The 26,179-nt window shown below is 35.1% G+C and overlaps 2 protein-coding genes across 2 annotated transcripts in view; one reads left to right on the plus strand and one right to left on the minus strand.

Moving 5' to 3' along the window:
* LOC123685122 (actin-histidine N-methyltransferase) overlaps positions 1-26,179 on the plus strand; it is a 28,832-nt gene that overhangs the window by 976 nt on the left and 1,677 nt on the right. The window contains exon 2 of the mRNA XM_045624709.1: positions 25,271-25,385. Within this exon, the coding sequence (XP_045480665.1) occupies positions 25,271-25,385 (115 nt within the window). The remainder of the gene's footprint in view (positions 1-25,270; positions 25,386-26,179) is intronic.
* On the minus strand, positions 499-7,918 carry LOC123685121. Its single transcript, XM_045624707.1, has 2 exons — positions 7,591-7,918; positions 499-3,737 (listed from the first exon to the last, which is right to left on the minus strand). Exons 1-2 carry the CDS (start codon positions 7,711-7,713, stop codon positions 1,491-1,493), a joined length of 2,370 nt encoding a protein of 789 aa, XP_045480663.1. The 5' UTR covers positions 7,714-7,918; the 3' UTR covers positions 499-1,490.

Here is a 26,179-nt window from a genome sequence, read left to right on the forward strand (position 1 = left end):
TTTTTTAGTCAATAACAATTTATTACATATTATATTAGATAAGATCGATGGGATGAAAAATATCAATAGATTCCTTTACTTTGAATAGGATGTGAAGCCAGAAAGTCGAATTCCTATTTCTCTGTGAAACAGCTATTATTCAGCATACATCTGATTTTCATATGAATGATAATTCAGTTTTCCTAGAATATTTTGTCTTATTGAAAAATCTGATGTGCATAAAATTTGAAGTTAATGTGGCACTATAGAAAACCGACTGTATTCTATGTCCTATGTTACTATGTAGGTACTTATTCCATCTTATTAGGATAGCACTGTTATTTGCTCATACAACTGACTATCTTGTGTGATGAGTGATCTTTTGTCAGGATAATTAACAAAATAAAAACAAGTATTACAATAAATATGAAAATAGAAAATAAAAATGTGAAATGAATAATGAACATGTGAGATAAATGAAGAAAAATCAGAACTGAAATTCTAGAATTAGTGACATCATACATTTTTCATTAAATATTTATTCATTTCAACAAAACAAATAACAATAAATAACATTATGTTACATTAAGATGAAAATATTCCACAAAACATATATAACTTAATGTCTCAGTTTATACTCAAATAATTATCAAAAGCGTAAACTGACAACACTAAAGTATCGTCTTATGTAAAATTCTTATTTACAGGTGAAATATTGCACAAAGTATACAACAATATTTTGATTTTTCTCTAATACTGGTTGTAGGAATTTAATTTACAACTAAACCATTCAGAACCCCAATAAATAATTTAAAATGCAAATTCTCAAGTACTTTTTGTGTTGATCGATACTACTTTTTATGAACACATACAATTTTAATTTGTATTATTAATATAGTATGTTATGGCATAGCTACATGATCCTGTGTAGAATCAAATCATTGGAATTGTAGCAAAATGATTCAATCAATCCATACATTTTCAATTAGAAGTACATGTTGCACTGACTCAGATCCATCTAGATTCTAGAAATATCATTTTGGAGAAATAGAACTCCACAATCGAAAAGTTGTTACAATTACATATGATAGAACATTGACGACACAATACAGATAAAATATAATGATTATTTGACTTTCAAAAACAAGCTGATATCAGGTAAAACGATTTTGATTGGCACAGGAAAATCTATACATAAGTCTTACAAATAATTTTGGTCTGATTCATAATATCAATTTTGATGTATGTGCAGTATATAATAATTGTCTCTATCCAAATTTATATTGAAGAAACTTGTTTATGACAAAATTATATGTCAGTTGGATTTCTGTTTTACTATAGAGCTCTCTTGAAATTTGCTGCTGCAACCAGCTGTTATTGTTTATTGATTGGCTATAGATAAATACTAAGCAGCCTTAGATTTCTCTCAATTTCATTAGATAGTGTCCAAAAAAATTTTGAACAAAAATGAAATGGAATGCTGAAGGAAAGTTACTCCAGTCAGTTTTATCTCAAAATTTTTCTTTTTTGTTGTCCCATATATCCGACATGCTTTGTAGATTTGATTTGTAAAACTTGGTTCTTCTGCCAAGTGTTTCACAAACAAAAGTCCTGAGTGCACTTCTGCGAGGCATTTCCAAAATGGGCGATTTAATTTTGGAACCAGATAAACTGCTTGTGTAGTTCAGTTTGTTCTTTTTTCTTTGTGTCCATTTGAATATCAGTAGGATTGTTAAAAACATAAATAAACTCAGTCCAACTATAGCAAAACTAGCAACAAGTGCAGATTTAATACCAGAAGGTATATCAAAAATAGATTCTTCATCCAGATGATAATTCTTCTGAGGTAACTCAACATTAAATTTGTTGGTAATAGAATCTGATAATCTATTATTAATTTCCTCAATTCTATCAACATCATTTAATGATTCGGCTTCTTCCTTATAAAAGCGGTTGAATACATCTGGATGGAATTGCTTCCAAAAAGGCATGATAGCTGCGTAATTGAAAGTGTTATTTTTACCAAATTCACTAATACGGGGTGGTTTCTTTTCAGTTGTTGGTTGTGATGTTGTAATTTCTTCTTCGCTACTCAGTTTGTTGTCTTTCATGTCAAGAATTACATTTTCTATTGTTGATATTTCGTCAAATTTCATACTTTTTTGTTCTCTAGAATTATTAGAGCGTTTTTCTTCAATAATCAGTCCAACGAAGGGTTCGTCAACAGGTTCAGGTTCTCTTGTTTTATTGTGGAATATGTCTGCCAAATGGAGTTGGCTGGAACCTCTTTCTCTTTGATCTACCAACTCTTGCAAAGTCATATTCCTTTCACGTAATATCCTAGATAATTTGTCTTTATATACTGGGTCTTCCAACATCTCCATTATTTCGTCACCTGCACCTAAGATATCCAATTTTTCATTTGAAGTTTCAGTGTCAATGCTTTCTTTTGAGCTTTGTGAAGAGTCTTCAATGTCTTTAGTCGGAATGTCAAAGTTCAATGAAATTTGCAGAGGCTCATCATTGGTTGATTCTAATGGTTTTTCTTCTTTTTTCAGAATTTCATCGATGGTTATTCGTATTGCTTCAGGTGGTATGGTGTACACCTTGTTTTTTTCCACTGGGGCTTTCTTTGTTGTTCTTGCAAGTAATTTAGCACTAGTTATGGGCAATCTCTTTTGGGGAAATTTGTATGGACTGATTGTATTTGTGGATTCGGAAATCTTATTTTCATCAATATCATTTGTGAAAGTCCTTGTTTTTACCGTCGTTGATTTTTGTCCATTTTGGAATAATATAGGCTTATAACTGGAAGTCGAATAATGTTTAGGATGTGACGGTACAAATATTCTCCTTTCTGTAATAGGCTCTGTAACAATCTCGTAGGCGTGTGTTATTCCAAGATATATCTTATTGGCTTTATGAGCTTGCAGTAAAGCTAACCTTTTTCTTTGAGCTTCTATGAGCTGTTTCTCTTCGAATTCAGCAGAATCGTAAGGTTGCTCGGAAACCCTATCCGATATCTTTTTCCTTTCTGAAGGTGGTATTCTTTGATACCTGGTTGGTTCATTAGCTTGCATCACTTCAGTGGGCTGAGTACTCTCCGGAGGAGTTGTCAGAGCTGAAATAGCTTCAATGTTTCCTGTCAGTAGTTCGGAAAGGGATAGATTTTTCTGCTGGAGAATCTCGCTGAGACTTATAGTGCCACCAGTTTTCTTCAGCAGCGATTTGAGATTGGACGGTGCGGCAGTTTGTTTGATCTCTTCTGGAGTTTTCTGCTTCTCCTCGGCTTCTTTGAGGGCATCGAACGGATCCCTGATTCTCTCCGTAGACCTAGACTTGGTGGTTTCTTCAACTGCATCCCCGAAACGGATCACAGCACTCAATGGATTAGATTCTGCCTGTTTCTGCGTAACTATCTCCGGTTCTGATTCTAATCCGACATTGTTGCCGGATGGGTATTCTGGAACGACTCTTCTGCGGTTCACAGCCTGCTTGGGACTTTCCTGTTGCATGTCGTCCCATACTTCGTCGTGTTGGCCGAATTTGAAGGGACGCTGACGTCTTGTAGGCAAGTATAGGAGTCTGTCTTGCATGTTACCGGAGTTTTGGTCGTTGAACTTGGTTTGGGCTGGTCTTCGTTTTCTTTTACGTAGCCTTCTTCTTTTGAGTATTGGTAATTGCTGATGTTCTGATGGTGCACCCTGTGGTATCCATCCGGACATGTCCAATCTATCGTTTTCTACAGCTCGCCATGTCTGTAATGAAATGGAAATTAGAGGTTGATCGAGAATGTCCGAATAATGCGAAATACGGAATATAAAGGGTGTTTTTTAAAAGCTTGACAATTTTTTTATTATAACCTGGTAGATAATTTCATGGCATTTGATTTTGTAATATGATTTCCGGCATATGTCCGCCGCATCTATGAGTTACGTAGTCCATTCTATCGGTCCAATTTTTCACTACTTTCTCCAATCAATCTGACCGTATGGCGTCAATGGTGGCTGCTTCCAGTGCTTCAAGAGTTGCTGGTTTGTGGGCATAAACCATAGAGTAATAAACATAGATAGAGGGAGTATACGCAATTTTTACATGTCTCCAACATGGTAAGATTACGTTGTCGGATTGTGATATATTTTCAAATCCACAATTTTACTATATCGTTATGAATGTATATTATATTGAATGAAATATATCATATTCATTTGATTGATTCCCGATTGAAAATGCAAATTGAATATTTGAAATCCGATATTTTTCCTAATTGTCGAATTTATAATAAGCAGAATATTGTTCTGTATCTACCTGCTGAAATCCAAGGTTTGGCAACTTTTGCTCTCCTAGTGTCATCGGTTGTTTCACGTCGTTTGGAGCGCTTGAAGTTTGTTTTCTGAATTTCTGATATATTTAGGTATTTATTGCAATATATTTTGAGTTAATATGAAACGTTGAGTCATTATGTGACATGAGAATTGTGTTCTTTGTGGAGAAATTCCCGAATTGAGTGAAATATCGTATCACTGATATGTTTTAATTTCTGCGCGCTTTATGTCAAATTTGATAGTTCACGTTGGGGACAAAATTTGCTTACTGAAAATGACTTCTGTTCCCTCTATCTATGTTTATTACTCTGAGGTTCAGGAGTAAACCGATCACCTGGTTAAATCTATGTCCAGCGAGGTGCAGGAGTGTCAAAATAAAAGGGATGGTGTAACACATTATTATTAATAACAAATGCCGTTATCTTTCATTGAATTTCTTTGAAATATCAATTAATTGCTACCTTTGACTAGTTGAATATTTCTTCCAAGTTTGGTGACAAATTCTAATCCTTGTTGATGTTGCATTTTTTGTCACAGAGTATATATTGGGATTGAAATATATAAATACGAAACTTTAGGGATGGCACATGGAGACACTCACCATCTAACCCTATTGTCAAATTTCATCAAAATCTAACCATAGAACTCGAGGTATTCTGGAAATTTTTCTTTGTACATACGGAAGAGGTGACATTTCTACGGGACCACTTACGGTCCAATCTGAATACATAAACCAAATTTTATTGACATCGAATCAGTAAAACGGGTAGTGGAAATTGATAACCTTTTGCCTATGATATATTTACACAAGAGTTGATACTTTTCTTCTTTGATCGACCGCTTGGTTATGCTCAATAGGTGTAATAATAGAGAATATAAAGCAGAAGGCTTTTACGGCTGGATTTGTCGACCGAATTGGAAAATTCTGGACTAAAAAGACCAGAATTTTCTAATTTTGTCAATAACAGAGAAACTATACCCTGAACATTTTCATTGTCATTGTCGAAGTAGTTTTCATTGAGATTTCTCAAATAATAAATATTTCTCCAAAATGGGAAATAGCATATCTTGAATTTCTTATATTCATCTTTTATCCCAGCTCTCTATTGCTCCCATATAAAGGATCTTCCAATAAGAGGTTCCATTTTGAATAGCTATACTAGATTAGTTGTTTAAGATTCTTCCTGTATAGTTAATAGATACCAACTGATATCGAAAAGATCTTATTCCTCTGACGCCAACTACAGACGATAAATTCTTCCACTGAACCAAGGTATTGTGAAAATTATTCACGGTGAAAGAAATGAAAATAAACTTCGATTAGTTATCAACCATCGAATTCGACGAAACGGTTATTTATATCACGATAACGTGTATAAATAAAGTAGCTTGAGTAATTTTTATCACATTTCTTGTTGAGTTGTTTCAAAAACAAACTGTTATACTTATCTGTTTTTCAATCGCTAAGAACATACAATAATTTTCGTTGTGAGAGGAATCACGAATGATTCATATTGGTTGATTATTTCCAATTGGGAACCTTTGTAATGGTCCGATGAAAGCAATTACTAATCAACTGAAAATGTTCATGCTTTTGTATGGGAAGAATCTAAAAATGTGTACGAGTATTGGTAGGAGCTTAGTTCCAAGATTTTGCTTACATGCAAATTCATGAAAAAGTCAATCTTCTGATTTGAGCATTGTGTTTATGAATTGAAAAATGTGTTCCTTTGACCTCAAGAATCTTCGGTTTAAATATATATACAAGTCGAAGGCCCACCCTGCATATAAGATAACTCTGAATTTGTGATAATAGTAAACAGAAGGTTGACCTATTCCTATTAAAATAACAACTAAGTTATAAAATGAGTCTATATTTGAACTTTGTGTTGCCAGGTTCAAACATCGAAGTAAATTAATTATTTATAGGTTGTTTTTAACTATTTATATCGTGATGTATAGAGGAGATAACCGTTGCGTAAAATTTGCAGGATTTTCATTCATTTTAATTTCAGGCAGTCTTTTTTTGTCGATATGAATTGGCGAATTGTTTTCGAGTCTACCGCAGATAGTAAGAGCAGTGTGATCGCTTTTTGAATGGAAACACTTTTTTTCTCCAATTTTGAAATTTCTATTTATGAAATGCATTTCAGAGTATCTTGAACAAATATGATTTGGTGTCTGTCTGTCTATATATGTCTGTGTGAGGGTCTGTGTGTCCTCACCTCATTGTAGCAGCTTTAATTTCTACAATTCTTATCAGATTTCAATGAAATTAGGTTTGGGTATTCAGTTTGGGCCATAGATAGTTCCATACAATTTTCAGCTTTGCCAGATTGAGCATGCGTAAACGTGAAATTTAGGGTACTTCCAATCTGCCTTCTACTTATTTGATATTAAATGAAAATTGGTAAGGATATTTGTATCAGGTAGAGGTTCCATGACATTTTCAGATGTTTTGGTACGTTTGCTCATAGGACACTCTATATTTGACTCGATAACAATTATACAATAGATATAAAATGAATTGAATCTCGAAATAAAGGAAAAATATTTATAAGTAAGGTGTCCCATCAAAACATCAAGTCGAAAAACTCAATATCTTTGAAACATTTGGCATTTTTGAAAAACTGATAACAAAATATTCTTCGACAAATCTCATCTATCTTTTTCAGTAAGCAAATTTTATCCCCAACATAAACATGATATGAAGCGCGTTTCTACACAAAGAACGCACTTCTTATGTCCCATAGTGAATCGACATTTTATATCAACTCAGAATATATTGAAACAGATACCTAAATATATCAGAAATTCAGAAAACAAACTTCTAGCGCGCCAAACGACGTGAAACAACCGATGACACTAGGAGAGCAAACGTTGCCACACCTTGGATTTCAGCAGGTACCTAGATACAGAAAAAAATAAATATTCTACTTATTATAAATTCGACAAATAGGAACAATATCGGATTTCAAATAATAAAATTTAGTATTTGAAAATAAATCACAAGCCGACAACGTAATCTAACCATGTTGTGGACATGTAAAAATTGCGTATACTCCCTCTATCTATGTTTAATACTCTATGCTACTCCCTTATTACATTTTTCCACCGTGCTGTTGTGACCGAAGTAGTAGTAGTAAGTATGCTTCTTTTCATAACTTAAAATATTTTGTCAAAGAAGAAGTTGAAATGTCTTGAAAAAAATAAGTTCTTGACGAACATGAACGAAGTCAAGACTGTTCTTAAGAAAATAGATGGTATTTCTGCAAAATTCAATTACCTCAAGTCTGAATTCTTTCCCATCCCTCACTTCCGTCACTTCAGTAATTTCCTCCGTATCATCAGTACACAACACCCCTAATCTAGTCAGTGTTAACAACACCACCAACTTGACAAACACCATTTTGGCACCGGCACTTTTCAACTGACACTTATAATGTAAACAATAACAGTAAAAAAACGTTCACAGTTGGAAAGATGACATATCGAACGCAACGTGAGAGATCATAGAAACTTATCCCGAAAATCTTCTACCGGAAAACTTGCAACTGTTATCACCATACTGTCGTCATGGCTATCGGTGATCTTCTGGTGTTGTTTGATTAGAACTAAATGACGGACGAAGACATGTGCTGCTGTTGGAGTCCTTTCACAAATCACGGATAGTGGGGATTTGGGCGACTTAAGCATGTGCGTTTTGAGGAGTTGGTACTCAGAAGATCGGTAAAGAGGCTTTCTCCGGCTAAAGGTGGGCATGTACGCTAGGGTTTCTATGATGCTCGATTATATGCATCAACAAACTGTGATAATAAGAGACGAGCATTATGGTAACTTTGGACGTAATGAATTAGGCTAAAGTAATTAAAATCAAATGACAAGTATTCTTTTTTCACTTTTTAATTATACCGTGTGGCCACCACCTCAGACGCAGATGAAGATATTTTGAAAATCTTTTTTTGTCATGAGTGTTTGGGGTAGTTAGAAGCATAATTTTAATTTTTTATACAGAGTATTCGAAAACAGAGATATAGACCAAAGTTACACTTTTTTCATTGTGACCCCCTGTATATGAATTGAAAAAAGGAATCGCCCACCGATTTTGCGTAGACCTCACAGTTAAGAGAAAATTCGAACTAGAAATTTGTGAAAAATTTAATTTTCATCCAAAAATCGTTATATCTCCTGAATTATTCGTCGCAGACCCCTCAAATAAAAACCTTTTTCAAACTTCAAGCTCTGCTCTAAAACATAGTGAAGTTTCAAGTGCTTAGCTCATGTCCAGAAAAAGTGGCAGCTCCGGGAAAATTATCAATTTTTTCTTTGAAATTTCAGATTTTCTCCTGTAATTTATGAAATAATGTACTGATCGCCCTACTGCAAGCATTTTCGTAATCTACATAGTCGAACCAATCAATGAAATGATACAATATTCCCATGAAGGAACTTTTATTTTTAAAAAATTTTTCTAAGGGTTAGGTATAGAAAATTTTTGGACAAAAAATTTTTCAGGTGAGATCGAAATTCTGCTAATCAGAGATCGTCAATTATGGCACCGCACACCGATTCTTCGTAGAGCTCCCGGTTTCGAGGGAATTTGAACTCGAAATTCGGGAAAAAATTGAATTTGACTCTAAAAATCGTTATATCTCCTGAATTATTCGTCGCAGACCCCTCAAATAAAAACCTTTTTCAAACTTCAAGCTCTGCTCTAAAACATAGTGAGGTTTCAAGTGCGTAGCTCACGTCCAGAAAAAGTGGCAGCTTCGGGAAAATTATCAATTTTTCCTTAGCAAATTTCAGATTTTTGCCTATAATTTATGAAATAATGTACTGATCGCCCAACTACAAGCATTTTCGTAATCTACATAGTCGAATCAATCAATAAAATGATACAATATTCCCATGAAGGAACTTTTATTTTTTCAAAAATTTTTGGACAAAAAATTTTTTAGGTGAGATCGAAATTCGGCTAATCAGAGATCGTCAATTCTGGCACCGCTCACCCATTTTTCGTAGAGCTCCCGGTTTTGAGGAAATTTGAACTCGAAATTTGGGAAAAAATTGAATTTGCCTCTAAAAATCGTTATATCTCCTGAATTATTCGTCACAGACCCCTCAAATAGAAACGTTTTTCAAACTTCAAATTCCGCTCTCATTCATTTTCAATTCAATTTCAGATTTTACCTATAATTTCTGAAATAATGTACTAATCGCCCAACTACAAGCATTTTCGTGATCTACATAGTCGAATCAATCAATAAAATGGTACAATATTCCCATGAAGGAACTTTTTATTTTTTTCAATTTTCTAAGGGCTAGGTATGGCAAATTCTGCGAAGCATTGAAGTAGCCAATATGTTTAACCGAAAAAACATTGTCTGTATCAGCGGCGTAACTGGTTTCTCGTCATCAAGTTGAGATTTTTTTCTCATAACACCTTCAAAAAATATCCAACTTAAATTTGCCACAGATATTTTAATTTGAAGTTTTCATCGTGCGATATGCTAATTTTGAATATAAATCTACAGGGTTATATTTTTTCTGGATCCAGTTAATAAGGTGTGATGAATAAATGAATCATAAGTTTCGGTACGTACATATTTACCGAATATGTAGCGAAGATCAATAAATAAGATTTAATAAACTGGTATAAACATCACAAAAAGTAAGACTACAAGAAACACCATGTATCTCGAAAATAAAGCGTTTGCTGACCCATATTTATAGGACTTTTCTTCCTCAAAATTATCCAAGGAATCTCTCATTTTCCTTTGTACCTCAGGACCACCCTGTAGATCTTTCAGTTCTGGGAATAAAGTATCAAATCGAATCGACAAGTCTTGTTTTTCTTAGGTAAATGGATTTGTAACGAGTATTTTTAGAAAGTATTATGTATAGCGCGCAATCAATTTAAAATTCACCAGATGAGACCAGAAAAACTCCGATGCATGCATATATGTAAGTATTATTTCCCAACACAAGTAACAGCAGCTAAACAAGCGGTATCAACATTTATACATTACGTGAGTGATTTATGGCAATACCTGTTTTCGAGTAATCCCGATGTCAAGTGAAAATAATTACCAAGAATACTTTAACTACGCAGGAAGTTACTCAAAACCTTTTAAGAGTCGCCTATCGTAAAATCCTTGAAATGAAGATGTAACCGGCTATTTCACGTTGACATCAAAATAGGATGACCGATTAGCTTTTTAAACCCGAGTACTTCACCTCAAAGAAAACGAGGTTTACCAATAACAATTAAAAGTAAGTGTTGGTGTTTTAGCTTTCTTTCGGAAATCAAACATTTCGACTCGAGAATTGTCTGAATATAAAACTGCAAATTTTATTATTTTCTCCAAGGTCTCAGAATCCACAGGGTGTTTCTGAATTGATTCAAAAGATTCTAGGACAAAAATTAAAAAAGAGGTCTGTCATATAATTTTTTTTGAGTGTCTCAAAGTTTTCTCCTAAAACAAATAATAGGAGAAAATAATTGTTTTACGGCAGTCGGCTAACGCTGCACTAAACAGTGACACGTTTAGAACGCACACGGTTTCGATTCTTCACATTACCAACCAGCTTCACTATTGCCGGCCGAAAATATGCTTCACGATGACCCAAAAAAAAATTTATCAATTTCAGTGCTTTGTTGAAGCGTATATCGTTTCATTTTTAGTAATGGCGTGGTTTTTATTTATCAAATGTCAAAAATGACAGCTGCCCAGTTAGCGGGCTATTTAAAATTAAACCTCTCTTATTGGAACATGATACATAGGCGTACAACTTTGCTTTCGCCGCTTTTTCCCGAAATTTGTGGCTTAATTGTAAAAAACTGGTTTTTGTTTCAAAGTATTGTCTATCGTTGGACTACTTTCTCTCAATTTTCAGTCAGTGTACGAATCCCGCGTTGAAAAAACTGGTCATCTTTTGGGGAGATCCACGAATCGATCCAATTTTTTACTTCTTCATAAGACCGGGAGAATGGTCAGCCAGGCCGTGTGCCCTTGATCGAAACAAGTGATACAAGTGAACAAGTGATAGTCTGAGGGAGCAACGTCTGGAGAAAACGGCGGGTTGGGTAGGACTTCCCATTTCAACGTTTCCAAGTATGTCTTGACCACTTTCGCAACATGGGGTCGAGCATTGGCATGCTGTAAAATAACTTTGTTATGACTCTCGTTGTATTGAGGCCATTTGTCTCACAATTCTCGGCCCAAACTCATTAATTGCTTTCGATAACAATCACCTGTGATTGTTTCAGTCGGTTTAAAAAACTTATAGTACAATACGCCGAGCTGGTTCCACCAAATACTGAGCATGATCTTGGAACCGTGAATAATCGGTTTGGCCGTCGACTTAAAAGCATGGTCGGAATGTCCTCATGATTTCTGCGCTTGAGATTTCCGTAATGAACCCATTTTTCGTCTTCAGTCACAATGCGATGCAGAAATCCCTTCTGTCTTTGCCTTGCAAGCAGCTGTTCACAAGCAAACAAACGCCGTTCAACATCTCTCGGCTTCAACTTGTACGGCATCCAATTTCCTTGTTTCTGAATCATTCCTATGACTTTCATGCGTTTTGAAATGGCTAGTAGCGTCGCTCCCAATGATCCTGTCAATTCTTGTTGCGTTTGACACGAGTCTTGATCAAGTAATGCCTCCAATTCTGCATCTTCTTAAACCTCCTCTCTTCCAACGCCATGCTGGTCTTCGACGTCAAAATCACCGTTCTTGAAACGTTGAAACTATTCTCGCCACGTTTTTTCACTAATAGTGGCCTAATCATAGATATTTGCGAGCATTCGATGAGCCTCAGCAGCAGATTTCTTCACATTGAAGCAGAAAATTAAAACCTCCCGCAAATGACGAAAATTTGGCTCGTAAGCTGACATGTTTAATCGAGAATAACTTCATGATGCAGACACAAATCGATTTTTATTTCGATCTTTCTATTGCAAAACGGCGGAAAGTTGTTCATCTAATACATACTCTTATTATATCTTCTTCACATCTCAATTCCTACAACTTTGTATTTCCATTAGCTGTTGAAAAATTAAATCGACAGAAAAGTTCATTAGGTGAGTACACACATCAAAAGATTCATCTGTAGAAAGTGAAAAGATGGCTGGTTATCAGAAGCGTGGAAAAACGAAAAATCGTTTATAACCGAAATGGAAAGCATGGGAAAGATGCACGAATACTGGTCATAAAGTTACATTAATTCGCACGGGATCGATCAATTAAAAGCGAAATTATCACGAATGAACAATGAAAGCACATCAACATAATGGAATTATAGAAAATCACACATTCTCTCGCACACGAATGGAGATGAAAGAGAAATGGAAACGACGCAAATGATTTGATGATTTTATGTTAAATGTACAACAATGTAAGTCCCATATCCAACACCGACTATTAATTTTTCACACCATCATTATTTGCTGTTCAATAAGAGGAAGCAGCTAAGAGAGGCTTTGGGGCTGCAGCTTTCCTTCAATGTACTAACAATTTTAATTTTTCCAATACATTCATTTTAAAGATATGAATATTGACTAGTAAAGGGTGTTTTTTTAGAGCTATAGAACTTTAAATTGTAATAAAACAACGATGGTTTATTCGATTGACATGAATTTTATTTATCCGCAAGATAATCTTGTGGCATTACATTTTAAATATGATTTCTGGCATATGACCGCCACGGCTGGCTCGGATGTAGTCCAATCTGGACGTCCAATTTTCGATGACTTTTTCCAACATTTGTGGCCGTATATCGGCAATAACACGGCGAATGTTGTCTTCCAAATGGTCAAGGGTTTGTGGCTTATACGCATAGACCAATGACTTAACATAGCCCCACAGAAAGTAGTCTAGCGGTGTTAAATCACAAGATCTTGGAGGCCAATTCACAGGTCCAAAACGTGAAATTAGGCGGTCACCAAACGTGTCTTTCGAAAAATCGATTATGGCACGAGCTGTGTGACATGTTGCGCCGTCTTGTTGGAACCACATCTCCTGGACATCATGGTTGTTCAATTCAGGAATGAAAAAGTTAGTAATCATGGCTCTATACCGATCACCATTGACTGTAACGTTCTGGCCATCATCGTTTTTGAAGAAGTACGGACCAATGATTCCACCAGCCCATAAAGCGCACCGAACAGTCAGTTTTTCTGGATGTAACGGTGTTTCGACATACACTTGAGGATGAGCTTCACTCCAAGTGCGGCAGTTTTGTTTGTTGACGAAGCCATTCAACCAGAAGTGCGCTTCATCGCTAAACAAAATTCGCTTATGAAAATCGGGAACAACGGCAATCTCATTTCGAAATAAAATTGTACTATTTGCAAGTGTTGTTCAGGCGTGAGTCTATTCATGATGAATTGTCAAACCAAACTGAGAATAAATCACTTGACAGCTGTGAAATCGGTCGCCATCTTGAACAGTAATGCCAACTTAAAGTTATATACCTCGAAAAAAACACCCGTTACATGTCAAAGAGTAGAAATTATTTCTATTTTCTTCATTTCTAATGGTTAGAGGTTATATTCTGATACCAAAAAAAGTCAGATTGTTTAAAAAACTCTCTATTTGTTCGTATGGGAGTGCTACATGATTTATTGCTGTGACTAGTTCACAACCATTCCATTATGTTTAGGTTTTCATTAATTGAGTTTCATGTGTTTCAAAGACTCTCAAATCACTGGTGAATTGTTAACTTCGTGATCTATCAATGTTAAACAAATCAAAACAGACGGTGTGAAAAAGAAAGTGAACAAATTCAAAGCACGCCCGAATCAACGTGTTCAACATATGTCGCCGCTATACTGGAGAATCTGTCTATTAAAAAAATAAAGTTTATACGCCATAGGTGAAATTTCAACAGTTGTTTAACATATTGACGTCAGTTACAATTTCAGCTAAATGTGCTTAGAATACTGATAGGGTGTAAGAACCTAATTAAGTTGTTTATTATTTATCCCAATTTTGTTGAAAGTTTTGTTTCCTGGAAAAATTCTCCCTGAATAGGAAGTTTATGATGAAGTTTGAAGCTTCTCGTGAAGATTGACGATAAGCCAATTGCAATAAACATTTTTGTTATTCCGGTAACTTTCCGGCAACTCTGACATTGCATCTAGTAGTAGATAAGTCTTCAAATCATAAATCAGACCTTACTTGTGAACCTAATGCCAAAATTCTTTTCGCTTACGTGATTAAATGTAGATTGTAGTTCACATTTGACATGATTTTTATTTGAAAAAAGTGCATTGGATGTTATGCGACTGAAAATATCATCAGACAAACATCTGCAATCCTAAAATTTGTGTATTAGAGGGAAATAAGATACTCTCTTTAAGACGTGTTACTGTTAATTGCTGTGCAAAGCATGGAAATCCAAATAGCGTGTCGTAAGAGAGGCCCAAATGTTGTGCGCGCCGAGGACTGGATAATTTTGGATCTTCTTCAAAACTTTCACTTACAGCAGCAATATTTTCGGTCTAGCGTGCGATTTCGATGATGTATGGGCCTTGAGGCATAATTAATAGATCCAGCCTCTTCGAAGTTTTTTTCAGTCTTACCGAATGTAAGCTCAGATGGACAATTATGTCGATCGTAAGATGAAACGTACTTCATACAGAATCATTATTTTGGTAAGTAAGTATTTTTGGATGGCTAACCTCCAACTTAACATTGACGTTTCAGATGACAGTTCTGTTTGACATATGTCATTGAAACAAGGCTGTGAAATCTTGATTACGACACAACCCAGTACTTCCACTCTTCAGTGATAAGAACCAACACGAATATTCTCTACTTTAACCTATGTAAAAATATTTTCTTCTGATGTTTATTATATAAACACTAACATAAAAGTTTTTTACTGATGGAAAGAAGAATATTTACTGTACAGAAGACCCTGTTCTCCTTTAACGGTCAATTAATTATTATAATAGTTGGGCAATACATATATGATTCGAACATTCCTTCGCAGTAATTGATAATTTATTGATATCATTGTCATAATTTCTACAATTCACTTCGTTCATCATTATCGACAATAGTTGAGCCGACCAATTAGCTCCTGATTAGGGGAATACCACTGAGGGAATGATACGTTGAATGTTCAATTAACTTTATTCGTCATTTAGAAATCGCCAATCAATAGTTATTGGATTTGGAAACTTGTTACTCATTAAACGCACGGTATTGTAGATGGGGAAAATATAAAAAAAAACTTCGGAGAATGAGATAATACTGGATTGGAGAGTAACTCTCTCCAAAATGCTTGTAATATCTGAAATACAAATTAATCGTTTTACACATTTTCGACATATGTTTCATTCACTTCTTATTCTTGGGAATTATTTCTGATTTTAAGCTCGTAGCTTGGAATTTCTCATAAGATTTTTTAACTGCACTGAGAGAAGTGTTTATATGATATTATCGAAAATGTATTATAGTTAATGAATCATTTATTGGATATATGGACAAACAAATATTAGTTTCATGGAAATAAATAATTTATTTGAAATCCCACTAATAATCATCATTTATCACCTCATTTATTTACGCATAACTTATATTAATAATGCTGAAGAAATGTCCATTTCAAGGAAATAAATATAGTTGAGATTAATATATCATTGAGTAATACTTAATAAACCTTATTTAAATGTAATATGTATCCATGCTGAATAAAAATAATATTTCAATTCAGTAATGGTTAACGTATTTCTTAGAAAATTATTTTGGTTGTTTCTATTATCCGATTGTTAGGGTCTGAGAAGAACCGTTTGCCAAACTATGTAATTTTTTAGAGTTCATATTGAGGGTATCCGGGTTTGAACCCTAGTCATCTTGATTGCATCTGTTCACTCTAACCACTGTTGTGCCAACATCACTAATAACTAAGCAGGTACAAATGATCTAAACCCAAAGTTCAGTACAGATGTGCTAAGCGGCGTTCAATAAGCCCTTTTTAAACATAAAATCTGTGTTACGGATTTTATGTTTAAAAAGGAAATTCAAATCAAAGGAAATGTTCAAGGACATATCCTTCAAGGAGATGCGCTTCTCGTTGAGGGATGTGTCCTTAAACTTTTCCACAGATTGGATCGCTAGAATTATGTTAGTTTGTTAATTATTAATAAATCCTGTATTCTGAGTGAATAAATTATTGAATTCTTGTGAGAGTTTATTCATAAATAGCAAATGTTCGTTAACTACCAGTTGAAAATTTGTTGACACTGAATTTATGTTATTTGTGGAGAAAACGTAAGTTCATATAAATTATTTATCACCGAAATATATTAAATATTATCAAATACCTTGTAAACAAATATTTTATTCTGTATTTATAAACCTTTTTGAAAGCATAATAGGAAACTATTAATGAATATATCAAATATAAATCGGCTGAAATAATTGTGAATAAATAACCTCCAAATAAGTGCTTTATTAATAAAAAAAATATGGATTTCTCTCAGTGTGGTTGAGATATTTTGTGATAAATTGAAATAATAAACTAAATGCGATTTAAACTCAATCGAGACAAGTAAAAAACTTCAATTGACGACAGACTTAAAGAGCATACGGGCATTCCAGTAAATCAGAATCTATGCCCAATAGATCTGAATTATCTAATCGGTCTTACAGGCATGCAGCAGGAAGAAAATTCATTCAATCAGTGTCTAGCCCCTTTCGATTGAAGTTGCATATGCTGGCAGACGACGTGCGTTTTATCACGTATCCAGAAAGCTATATGCCTTCCTTGGGGGTAATTATTTTCGAAGGAATTCCATGCATTTCCGGTACCCCTTAAAGTATGTAACTCTGCTATAGTAACAGCCATGCCATTCGATATTGTGCTTGTGAAATAACACCAGATCGAATTTCGAAATTGGCAGTGAAACGATATTCTGGGTGGTAGGTAGTCTTCCTCTTACAAATGTTCTTAGGTCCATTACACTGTTGTGAATATGAATTATTATGCCTCTTCACATTTATGTCAAAGAACAGCCGCGTCAGAAACTTGAGTTTGCTTCAGTGTCTACCAAAGGTAAAGGAAGCTTTCCCATCACTTTTGGGATGAAAATGATCTTTCCGAAAAACCTGCCTGCCTTTGTCGATTGTTGCAATTCAGCTCCTTTCATTTATTTTCGTGAAAAATGTTCGACTTAATGATAATATAGGGTTTTCCAATAAGAGGTTTAATTTTGAATCGCCAGCTGCCATTTTTTGACATTTGACAAGTAAAATATACGTAATTACTAAAAAAGGAACGATACACGCTTCAACAACGCACTGAAATTGTTAAAATTCACTACAAAAAAAGGGTGAAAATTATGCAGTCACAGTTTGCAAAATAAAAGCACTTTTGGGACGTCGTGAAGCAACTTCTCCGCCGGCAATAGTGAAGTTGGTGAAAAATTTGAGCTGTTTGAACAAGTTGGTAATGCGAAGAATCGAAACCGTTTGCGTTCTCAATGTGTCAGTGTGTAGTGTGGCGTTAGCCGACTGCCGAGTTTTTTTTCCAAGTGTTTCAAAAAGAAGATCAATAAAGACCTCCTATTATTTGTAATAGGAGACTACTTTGAGGCATTTAAAAAAAAATCATGCCTTCAAAGTATGGGTTTTAATATTAGAGTATGCGAATTGGGCTACACTTACTATGTGTTTTTCAGTTCTTTTTAGGACTTCACTTCCTATTTTATCTGAAACATTATCAAGATAATGTAATAACAGATTATGCACGTTTGCTCCAAATTTCTGTATTGATAATCAAGAAAATAATTCAACCTGAATCACGTATGGCATCTAGATTCTTCCTAATCGATATCGTATTAACTAAGACATGTTAATTTTACTTTTGCTGGTTCATTACCAACTCGAATCTCCAAGTTTTCGTTCGCTGTTCTGATTCTATAATATTTCTCCTCGAAAAAATACTTAAGACCATTCTGTGTGTTGATCTGTGTCTACAACCTCCTAGTAACCCCCTTAACTTATATAAGTCTTGCCCAATTGTAATGGGATGGATTTGGACCGTAGATGATTCAACAACAATTTCAAATTTTCCAAATTTCAATCGCCAGGATTAAAATTCCAGTTGCCTGGATCTCAATATTTGATGATAATTTTGTTGGAATTGAATGTAGATATTTTGATTGGGACATGAATTGTTCCATAAGAATTTAAGACCTTTCAAATTTTATGTTATTAGGTGTAGTAGAGAGAAATCTATTATTTTTCCAATATTGCGTTAGAAAAAGATTTCGTATCACAAAAACTTTTGTGACAGTTTTGTGATTTGTTGACTCAGCTTAGTTTGAGCGCGCGTCAAAGATGGGTACCACCATTCATGGACCCAATTTCCATCTGCGAATCGCTGGTGAATCGCAACAAAATCGACCCATTTTGGAAGCGGTTGGTGACTGGTGATTAAGGGTACATCACTTACGACAACGTCAAGCAAAAACGGTCGTGGTCGAAATGTGGTGAGCCGGCGGAAACGGTGACCAAGCTAGGATTGACGACCAGGAAGGTTTTGATGTGTGTTTGGTGGGATTGGCAAGTAATTATCTACTATCAGCTGCTCCCCTAAGGCAGAGCTGTTGACGGGAACTTCACTGTCAATAATTATACCGTCTGAAGGAAGCAATCGCCCAGAAACGGCCAGCTTTGGCCAATAGGAAAGGAATTGTGTTCCATCAGGACAACGACAGACCACCCACATCAATAGTGAATCACCAGAAGCTCCAGGAGCTTGGTTGTTAGGTTCTTATAAATCCACCTTATGGTCCGTACCTGGCACCAAGTTATTACCATCTTTTCCTGTTCAAGGCGAACAATTTTGCTGGTGAAAAATGCGCTTCAGCAGAGGCTTGTGAAAATCGACTGTCTCAATTTTTTGCCAATAGCGACAAGGGCTTCTATGAGAGAGGCTTAACGATATTACCTTCAGAATGGCAACAAGTTATGGAACAAAACGAGGCATAATTGATCTAAATCGGATCAGATCTAACTATGGTAATTTGAGCCTTGTTTTTCATGCAAAAATAATGGATTTCTTTTTACTACACCTTATATAAGGTGCTAGTTGCTTCTCGGCGGAATTGGCAGTTATTTCTTATAAACCTAATAGGAAATGTGCCGTCTAATGATACTTCAGAACCATCCGTTTCCCATATCGTCGTCTCCTCAGATTCAAAAGAGAGAACTATCCGACTGTTTCCTTCCGCGACTTGTATCTTTCACACTAATAGCGATTTTTTTCGTTTCCTCCGATCTCCAATACGAGAAACCATCCGGCTATCAAGGTCGAGTATGGCCTACAAATCCAGACTCTTGGAGTGGCACCGGCTCAATCGAGAGAATATGGATTTAATCGGCTACGTTGTCTGCTACTTTCTCTACGTGTATGGGTTCAGTGTTTTCCGATAAGCGTTTATCGAATCTGGGATTTGCTAACTGCATGATGACAGGTATCTGTAAGAGGGATCTCGTTGCATTCTGCGTGAAATACTTTTATGGATGGCTGATGGCAAGTTGATTGGCATCAATTGAGATGGCATGTGGCATAGTTGAGGTACAGGAGAATTGATGTCGGATGCTATACTAAGTTGATGAATTTTGTGTTGAATTTCATGAAGATTTCTCTTTTAAAATAAAAGTAAAATAGTTATTTCTTATATGAATTAGAAAAAATTAGGTTTTAGCTTGAGGATGGGGTGAGACATAAAACCGAGAGCTAAAATCTCGTATATACCGTATATAATAACAGGTCAATTGAAAAGTCCCTGGTCTACCATAGTAAAACACATTTTTTTTGGCAAAATTCGATTTTATTATTCAACATATTTAGTTGTCTTCGAGGGCGATACAGCGATTATAGCGATCTTACAACTTTTCGATACCATTTTTGTAGTACGATTTGTCTTTCACTTCAAATTAGGCCTCAGTTTCGGCGATTACTTCTTCATTGGCGCTAAATTTCTTTCCAGCGAGCATTCTTTTGAGGTCTGAAAAGAGGAAAAAGTCGCTGGGGGTCAGATCTGGCGAATACGGTGGATGCAGAAGCAATTCGAAGCCAAATTCATGCAATTTTGCCATTGTTTTCATTGATTTGTGACACGGCTCATTGTCTTGTAGAAACAGCATCTTTTTTTCTTCAAATGAGGCCGCCATTTAACGATTTCATCCTTTAAACGATCCAATAACGCTATATAATAATCGCTGTTGATGGTCTGGCCCTTTTGGAGGTAATAAATGAATATTATACCTTGCGCATCCCAGAATACTGATGCCATAACCTTGCCAGCTGACTGTTGTGTTTATCCTCGCTTTGGATTCGGTCATCGTGTGCAGTCCACTCAGCTGACTGTCGATTGGACTCCGGAGTGAAATGATGGAGCCATGTTTCGTCCATTATCACATTTTGACGCAAAAATTCAGGTTTATTGTTCTTTAACAGCTTCAAACACTGCTCAGAATCATTAACCCTTTGTTGCTTTTGATCGATTGTGAGCTCGCGCGGTACCCATTTTCCACACAGCTTTCTCATGTACAAATATTCGTGAATGATATGATGTACACGTTCAGATGATATCGTCACAGTGTCTGCTATCTCGATCAACTTCACTTTACGGTCATTCAAATTCATTTTGTGAACTTTTTCGATTTTTTCGTCGGTGACAGCCTCTTTTGGGCGTCCACTGCATTCGCCGTCTTCGGTGCTCATTTTACCACGTTTAAACTTAGCATACCAATCAATGATGGTTGATTTTCCTTGGTGCAGACCCCGAAAACTCTTCATCAAACCAAGATTTTGCTTCAACTGTATTTTTTCCCTGCAAAAAGCAATATAATATCAGCACACGAATTTTTTTTTTCCATCTTTTTTCAAGTAACAAAAGTAGCTACACTCACAACTCAATATCTCACAAAGTAATGGTCGGACTGGTGTCAAATTTTGACACATATCGTTTGGAGGTTGGTACTTAGTAAAAATCAAAAGGATTTAATACTAGCACCGCCATCTGTGCATCTGAGCGGCGACTTTTCAATTGGCCTGATATATTCCAATCGATTTTTTATTCAATATACATCCTGAATAATGTTTTCGTTATCATTGATTTCATGTACAAAACTGCCTTCAGACAATAAATTTTCTCCAGTCTAATATAATCGATCAATAAATAATCTGTCACGTAACAGGTAGAGTATAAGAAACTGTAGAAAACCCACAATTATCATTTTCTATCTACAAATGGTTTGTGAAAACAACAGGAATGTCAAGCTCTATCGGTTGACATCATGAAATTATAACCGCGAATTAGCTTATTATTATGTTGGTATCACAACAAACGAGTGGAGTAAAAGTACGACACCTTGCATTTATTTCTGCATTTTTGACTAGAAGAGATGGTAAATTCAACAAAAAAAATTATAATTTACCGTTTTAGATTAAGTATACGTGATATCAAAGTTATCGTATCCTACTTCAGGGGGACACCCTGTATATTATGTCATTTATTTGTCGATGCCCTGAATATACCAATTTTCTAGGTCTTGTCACTATCTCGATCAGCTGATAAAGACGTAACAATATTACCCCATAATGAATTCATCGCCATAATAATTGATGCTTTACTTTCTTCACACTGAATAAACTCCAAACAATAATGTTAGGCTAGCCAACTGGAACGTGAAAGCAAATTGTAGTTGTACACACTTTGGATGAATTGACATGGTATTACGTAAAAAAAGGTCTTCAAGGTATTCCCAATGATTTGTCCTATAGAAAATTCGCCAACTTAGATGCCTAAGCAATTAACTGAACGTGTTCCAGAAGAGTGCAAGTTCAATCAGACTTATTATTTCTTTATTTGGTTTCCTAACATGAGATTCCTATGGTAGTAATTAATGATTATTGTGGATGATAATTGTACAGTGCAATCTTCATGTTTATATTACCGTATAGTCAATACTATTCAATTTGAAAGTCGAAGGACCATAATAGAAATTATTGTGTTTATATATTAGGAGCTAGTTATTGTTATGACCTTTGAATCATTATGTTCTGTTTAAAATATTCCGACTTGAGTTCTGTCTTTATTATTTCCAAATTATAAACCTACTAGAATAAATATATCTCTTCTCAAAATTATACAAGTTAAGTTTGTGAGATATTGCGTTGTGAGTGTAGGTAGCTTTGTTATTTGAAAAAAATAATTTCGTGTGCTGATAAAATATTGCTTTTTGAAGGAAAAAATACAGTTGAAGCAAAATCTTGGCTTGATGTAGAGTTTCCGAGGTCTGCACCAGGAAAATCAACCATCATTGAATTGGTATGCTAAGTTTAAAGGTGGTGAAATGAGCACAGAAGACGGCGAACGCAGTGGGCACCCAAAAGAGGCTGTCACCGACGAAAAAATCAAAAAAGTTCACAAAATAAATTTGAATGACCGTAAAATGAAGTTGATTGAGATAGCAGACATTGTGAAGATATCATCTGAACGTGTACATGAGAAAGCTGTATGCAAAATGGGTACCGCGCGAGCTCACAATCGCTGAAAACCAACAACGTGTTAATGATTCTGAGCAGTATTTGAAAATGTTTGAGTGCAATAAACCTGAATTTTTGCGTCGATATGTGGCAATGGATGAAACATGGCTCCATCATTTCACTCCGGAGTCCAATCGACAGTCAGTGGAGTGGACTGCACACGATGTACCGAATTCAATGCGAGGAAAAACACAACAGTCAGCTGGCAAGGTTATGGCATCAGTATTCTGGGATGCGCAAGGTATAATATTCATTGATTACCTCCAAAAGGGCCAGACCATCAACAGCGATTATTATATAGCGTTATTGGATCGTTTGAAAGATGAAATCGTTAAAAACCGTCCCATTTGAAGAAAAAAAGATGCGCCGTGTCACAAATCAATGAAAACAATGGCAAAATTGCATGAATTGGGCTTCGAATTGCTTCTGCATCCACCTTATTCGCCAGATCTGACTCCCAGCGACTTTTTTCTGTTCTCAGATCTCAAAAGAATGCTCGCTGGAAAGAAATTTAGCGCCAATGACGAAGTAATCGCTGAAAGCGAAAAACAAATCGTACTACAAAAATGGTATCGAAAAGTTGGAATATCGCTTTTATCGCTGTATCGCCCTTGAATGCAACTATGTTGAATAATAAAATCGAATTTTGCCAAAAAACTATGTTTTACTATGGTAGACCGGGGACTTTTCAATTGGACTGTTATTCAATCTTTACGTATTTTGGACTTTTTTCGAAATATATTGATGATAACTGCATGGTATGTATTTTCTTGAAATTATCCGAGGAATATGTTATTTTCGTTTGTACAACTGTATAACATTGATGTCTAGTCAATAATAAAATAATCGATCCCAGTGAAAAATTCACATTTTCCAGTGGCGTGTTGGATTTTTTGTCGAAGAAGGGTTTGCCATTTCTTCGTATTAGAAAACTGCATGTAGAATCGAGATACTTATGTCTACTAAAATTTGATTACATTGAAATAAAAGATATCACGAATTGCGTGAAAATAGAAATAGAAACGTATTATTTACCATATGCGCGACAGATGGTATGTGATTTAAAATGCGTCTTCGAAACTAGATTTCACTTTCACATAAATATTATTATTCAACCAGCGGTTGAGATCGTGATCTGTCTGAAAAACAGTGCGAATTTTACAGACAGTTATTTACTTTAACGTCAATATCCACCTTTAACGTTGATTGTTAAGTATACTTATGGGTGGGTTCTCAAAACTTTTGTGGTAGCTGTTAGGATAGAAAACATTGTCGTGAGCAAATCAGTTCTTCATAACTTTCAGTGTGTTCCTGGATGAACCATAGAATTCAAACCAAATCCAATGAGGCGATAGATCGATAAAAATTTGGTGACATCTCATAATAATATAAAGTGTATCAATTAGTATATGTAGTCAGGGCCGGCGCGAGCAATTTTGACGCCTGAAACAGAATTTTTTGGCGCCTCTGCTGAAAAAGAATCAATAAATCCCATCGACAGCCCCCTCCCCCAACAAAAAACATCACCTGCCCCGATGATAATTGGCCATTTTTGATTTCTCTAGCGTTTTTGCTAATCGAAGAAGTCTGAAGGTGTTAAATCACAAGATCTCGGTGGCCAATTGTTATCACCTCTTCAAGAAATAACACGCCCAGGAAACTTTTCTTGCAAAATTGGGATTGTTTCGTTGCTTGTGTGGCACATAGCGCCTTCTTGTTGAAAATAAACGTTGTCCATCAATATCTTTCACTTCCGTTCATCAAAAATTAGTTTGTTTATGTAAAATAACCGCCAATCCAGATAAACTAACCGACAACCATGACATCATTATATCTCATTTATACTTATATACAATTATGTGATATCCAACGGCGCATGAATGACAAGCGTCAAGAGCTCCCGATGCCGAGTGCTTTTCTAGAATTTTTCGTTTATTAGTTCGTCCGTATTCATTTCGGAAATTGATTTTCAACTTTCCAAACTTTCGATTCATCTACTCATTCTTATCTCAAAACTTGACCCTATTCAATACAGTTAATAATTTCTCTTTCACTCGAATATCTATCCGTAACAGGTGAAAATCAATAAAATTATTTATTGACTGTGACCTTGGTCGAGAAAACGAAGAGATATTTGATAACCTTGAATATTTATCTGGATTTTCGTTTCATTCAAATGCAGTTGAATTGAAAATTATTCGACTGTTGACCCAGCTTTACAATTTGCAGTTTTATTTTTTATTGTTAGCGAATATACTGCTTCATTATGTATTATAAATGTTTGATTTTAGATTCATTTTTCTTGTCATTGAAAGAATAATTTCAGCAAAATTATTTTCATATCTCATTTCCATATGGTTTTATTAGAGTAATCTATGTCTTTTTTTCAGTTGGGCAGTGTCTACAGTAATGACTCGACAAAATATGATTCCTTCTGACAATGGGGAAACCAAAGTATCAGCTCTCATACCCCTTTGGGATTTATGTAATCATACGAATGGAATGGTAAGTAATCATTCAAAGACAGTAAGTATAGGTTAATATTAAATCACCATATTATATTCAGAAATATTCGATGTAATGGAATATTTGTATTATTTTCCGTTTCCATGATTGGATTGAGAGAAAGTTCAAATTAAATCCTCAACCGACAATACTCTTGGATCATAAGTAAGTAATGATTCATATAGTCAACGCTTTGCAAATGGTATTTTCCGTTTTTTTTTTAATTAGAGCAAGATATTGTCGGAATTTCCGGTTTAGTGTCACATAAATAATGATTACATCTATGTAAATCGGTATTTGAAAATGTGCAGAAGAAAGTGTTGCCTCCGTTGCAATGTACCTTTGCTAATCCAGGTGTTTTCTGTGTAGGCTTTGTTACTGTGTTCCAGTAACAATTCACAATTCAAAATAGTGATAATAGCAACACCGTGTATTATATTTTGACATTTCTTATGTCATTTGTGTTCAGTAGGTTATGTCATTTAATCATGGAGAGGTACACGCTTGAACTACATTCAGAAATTGAATAATTGTTTTATCAAAATTTTTTCAGTGCACATTTGTCAATAATGAGAGAAATTTAAATTCATGGACGACATTATTCACTTGATCAACTCAATATACTCGTATTGTAGACAAATTCAAAAGTGAATTTTCTTTACACATAAAAAGTACCACTACCAAGTACTGAACCCTCATTTATGAATCAAAATCAAATTTTGAAACTGATAACTAAAGCCATGAAATTCGGCGAGTAAATGGGTATGATGTTGCTCAATCTAATTATTTCCTTA

The sequence above is a fragment of the Harmonia axyridis genome, chromosome 7 (assembly GCF_914767665.1).
Source record: "Harmonia axyridis chromosome 7, icHarAxyr1.1, whole genome shotgun sequence".
In the NCBI taxonomy this organism is placed as follows: Eukaryota; Metazoa; Arthropoda; class Insecta; order Coleoptera; family Coccinellidae; genus Harmonia; species Harmonia axyridis.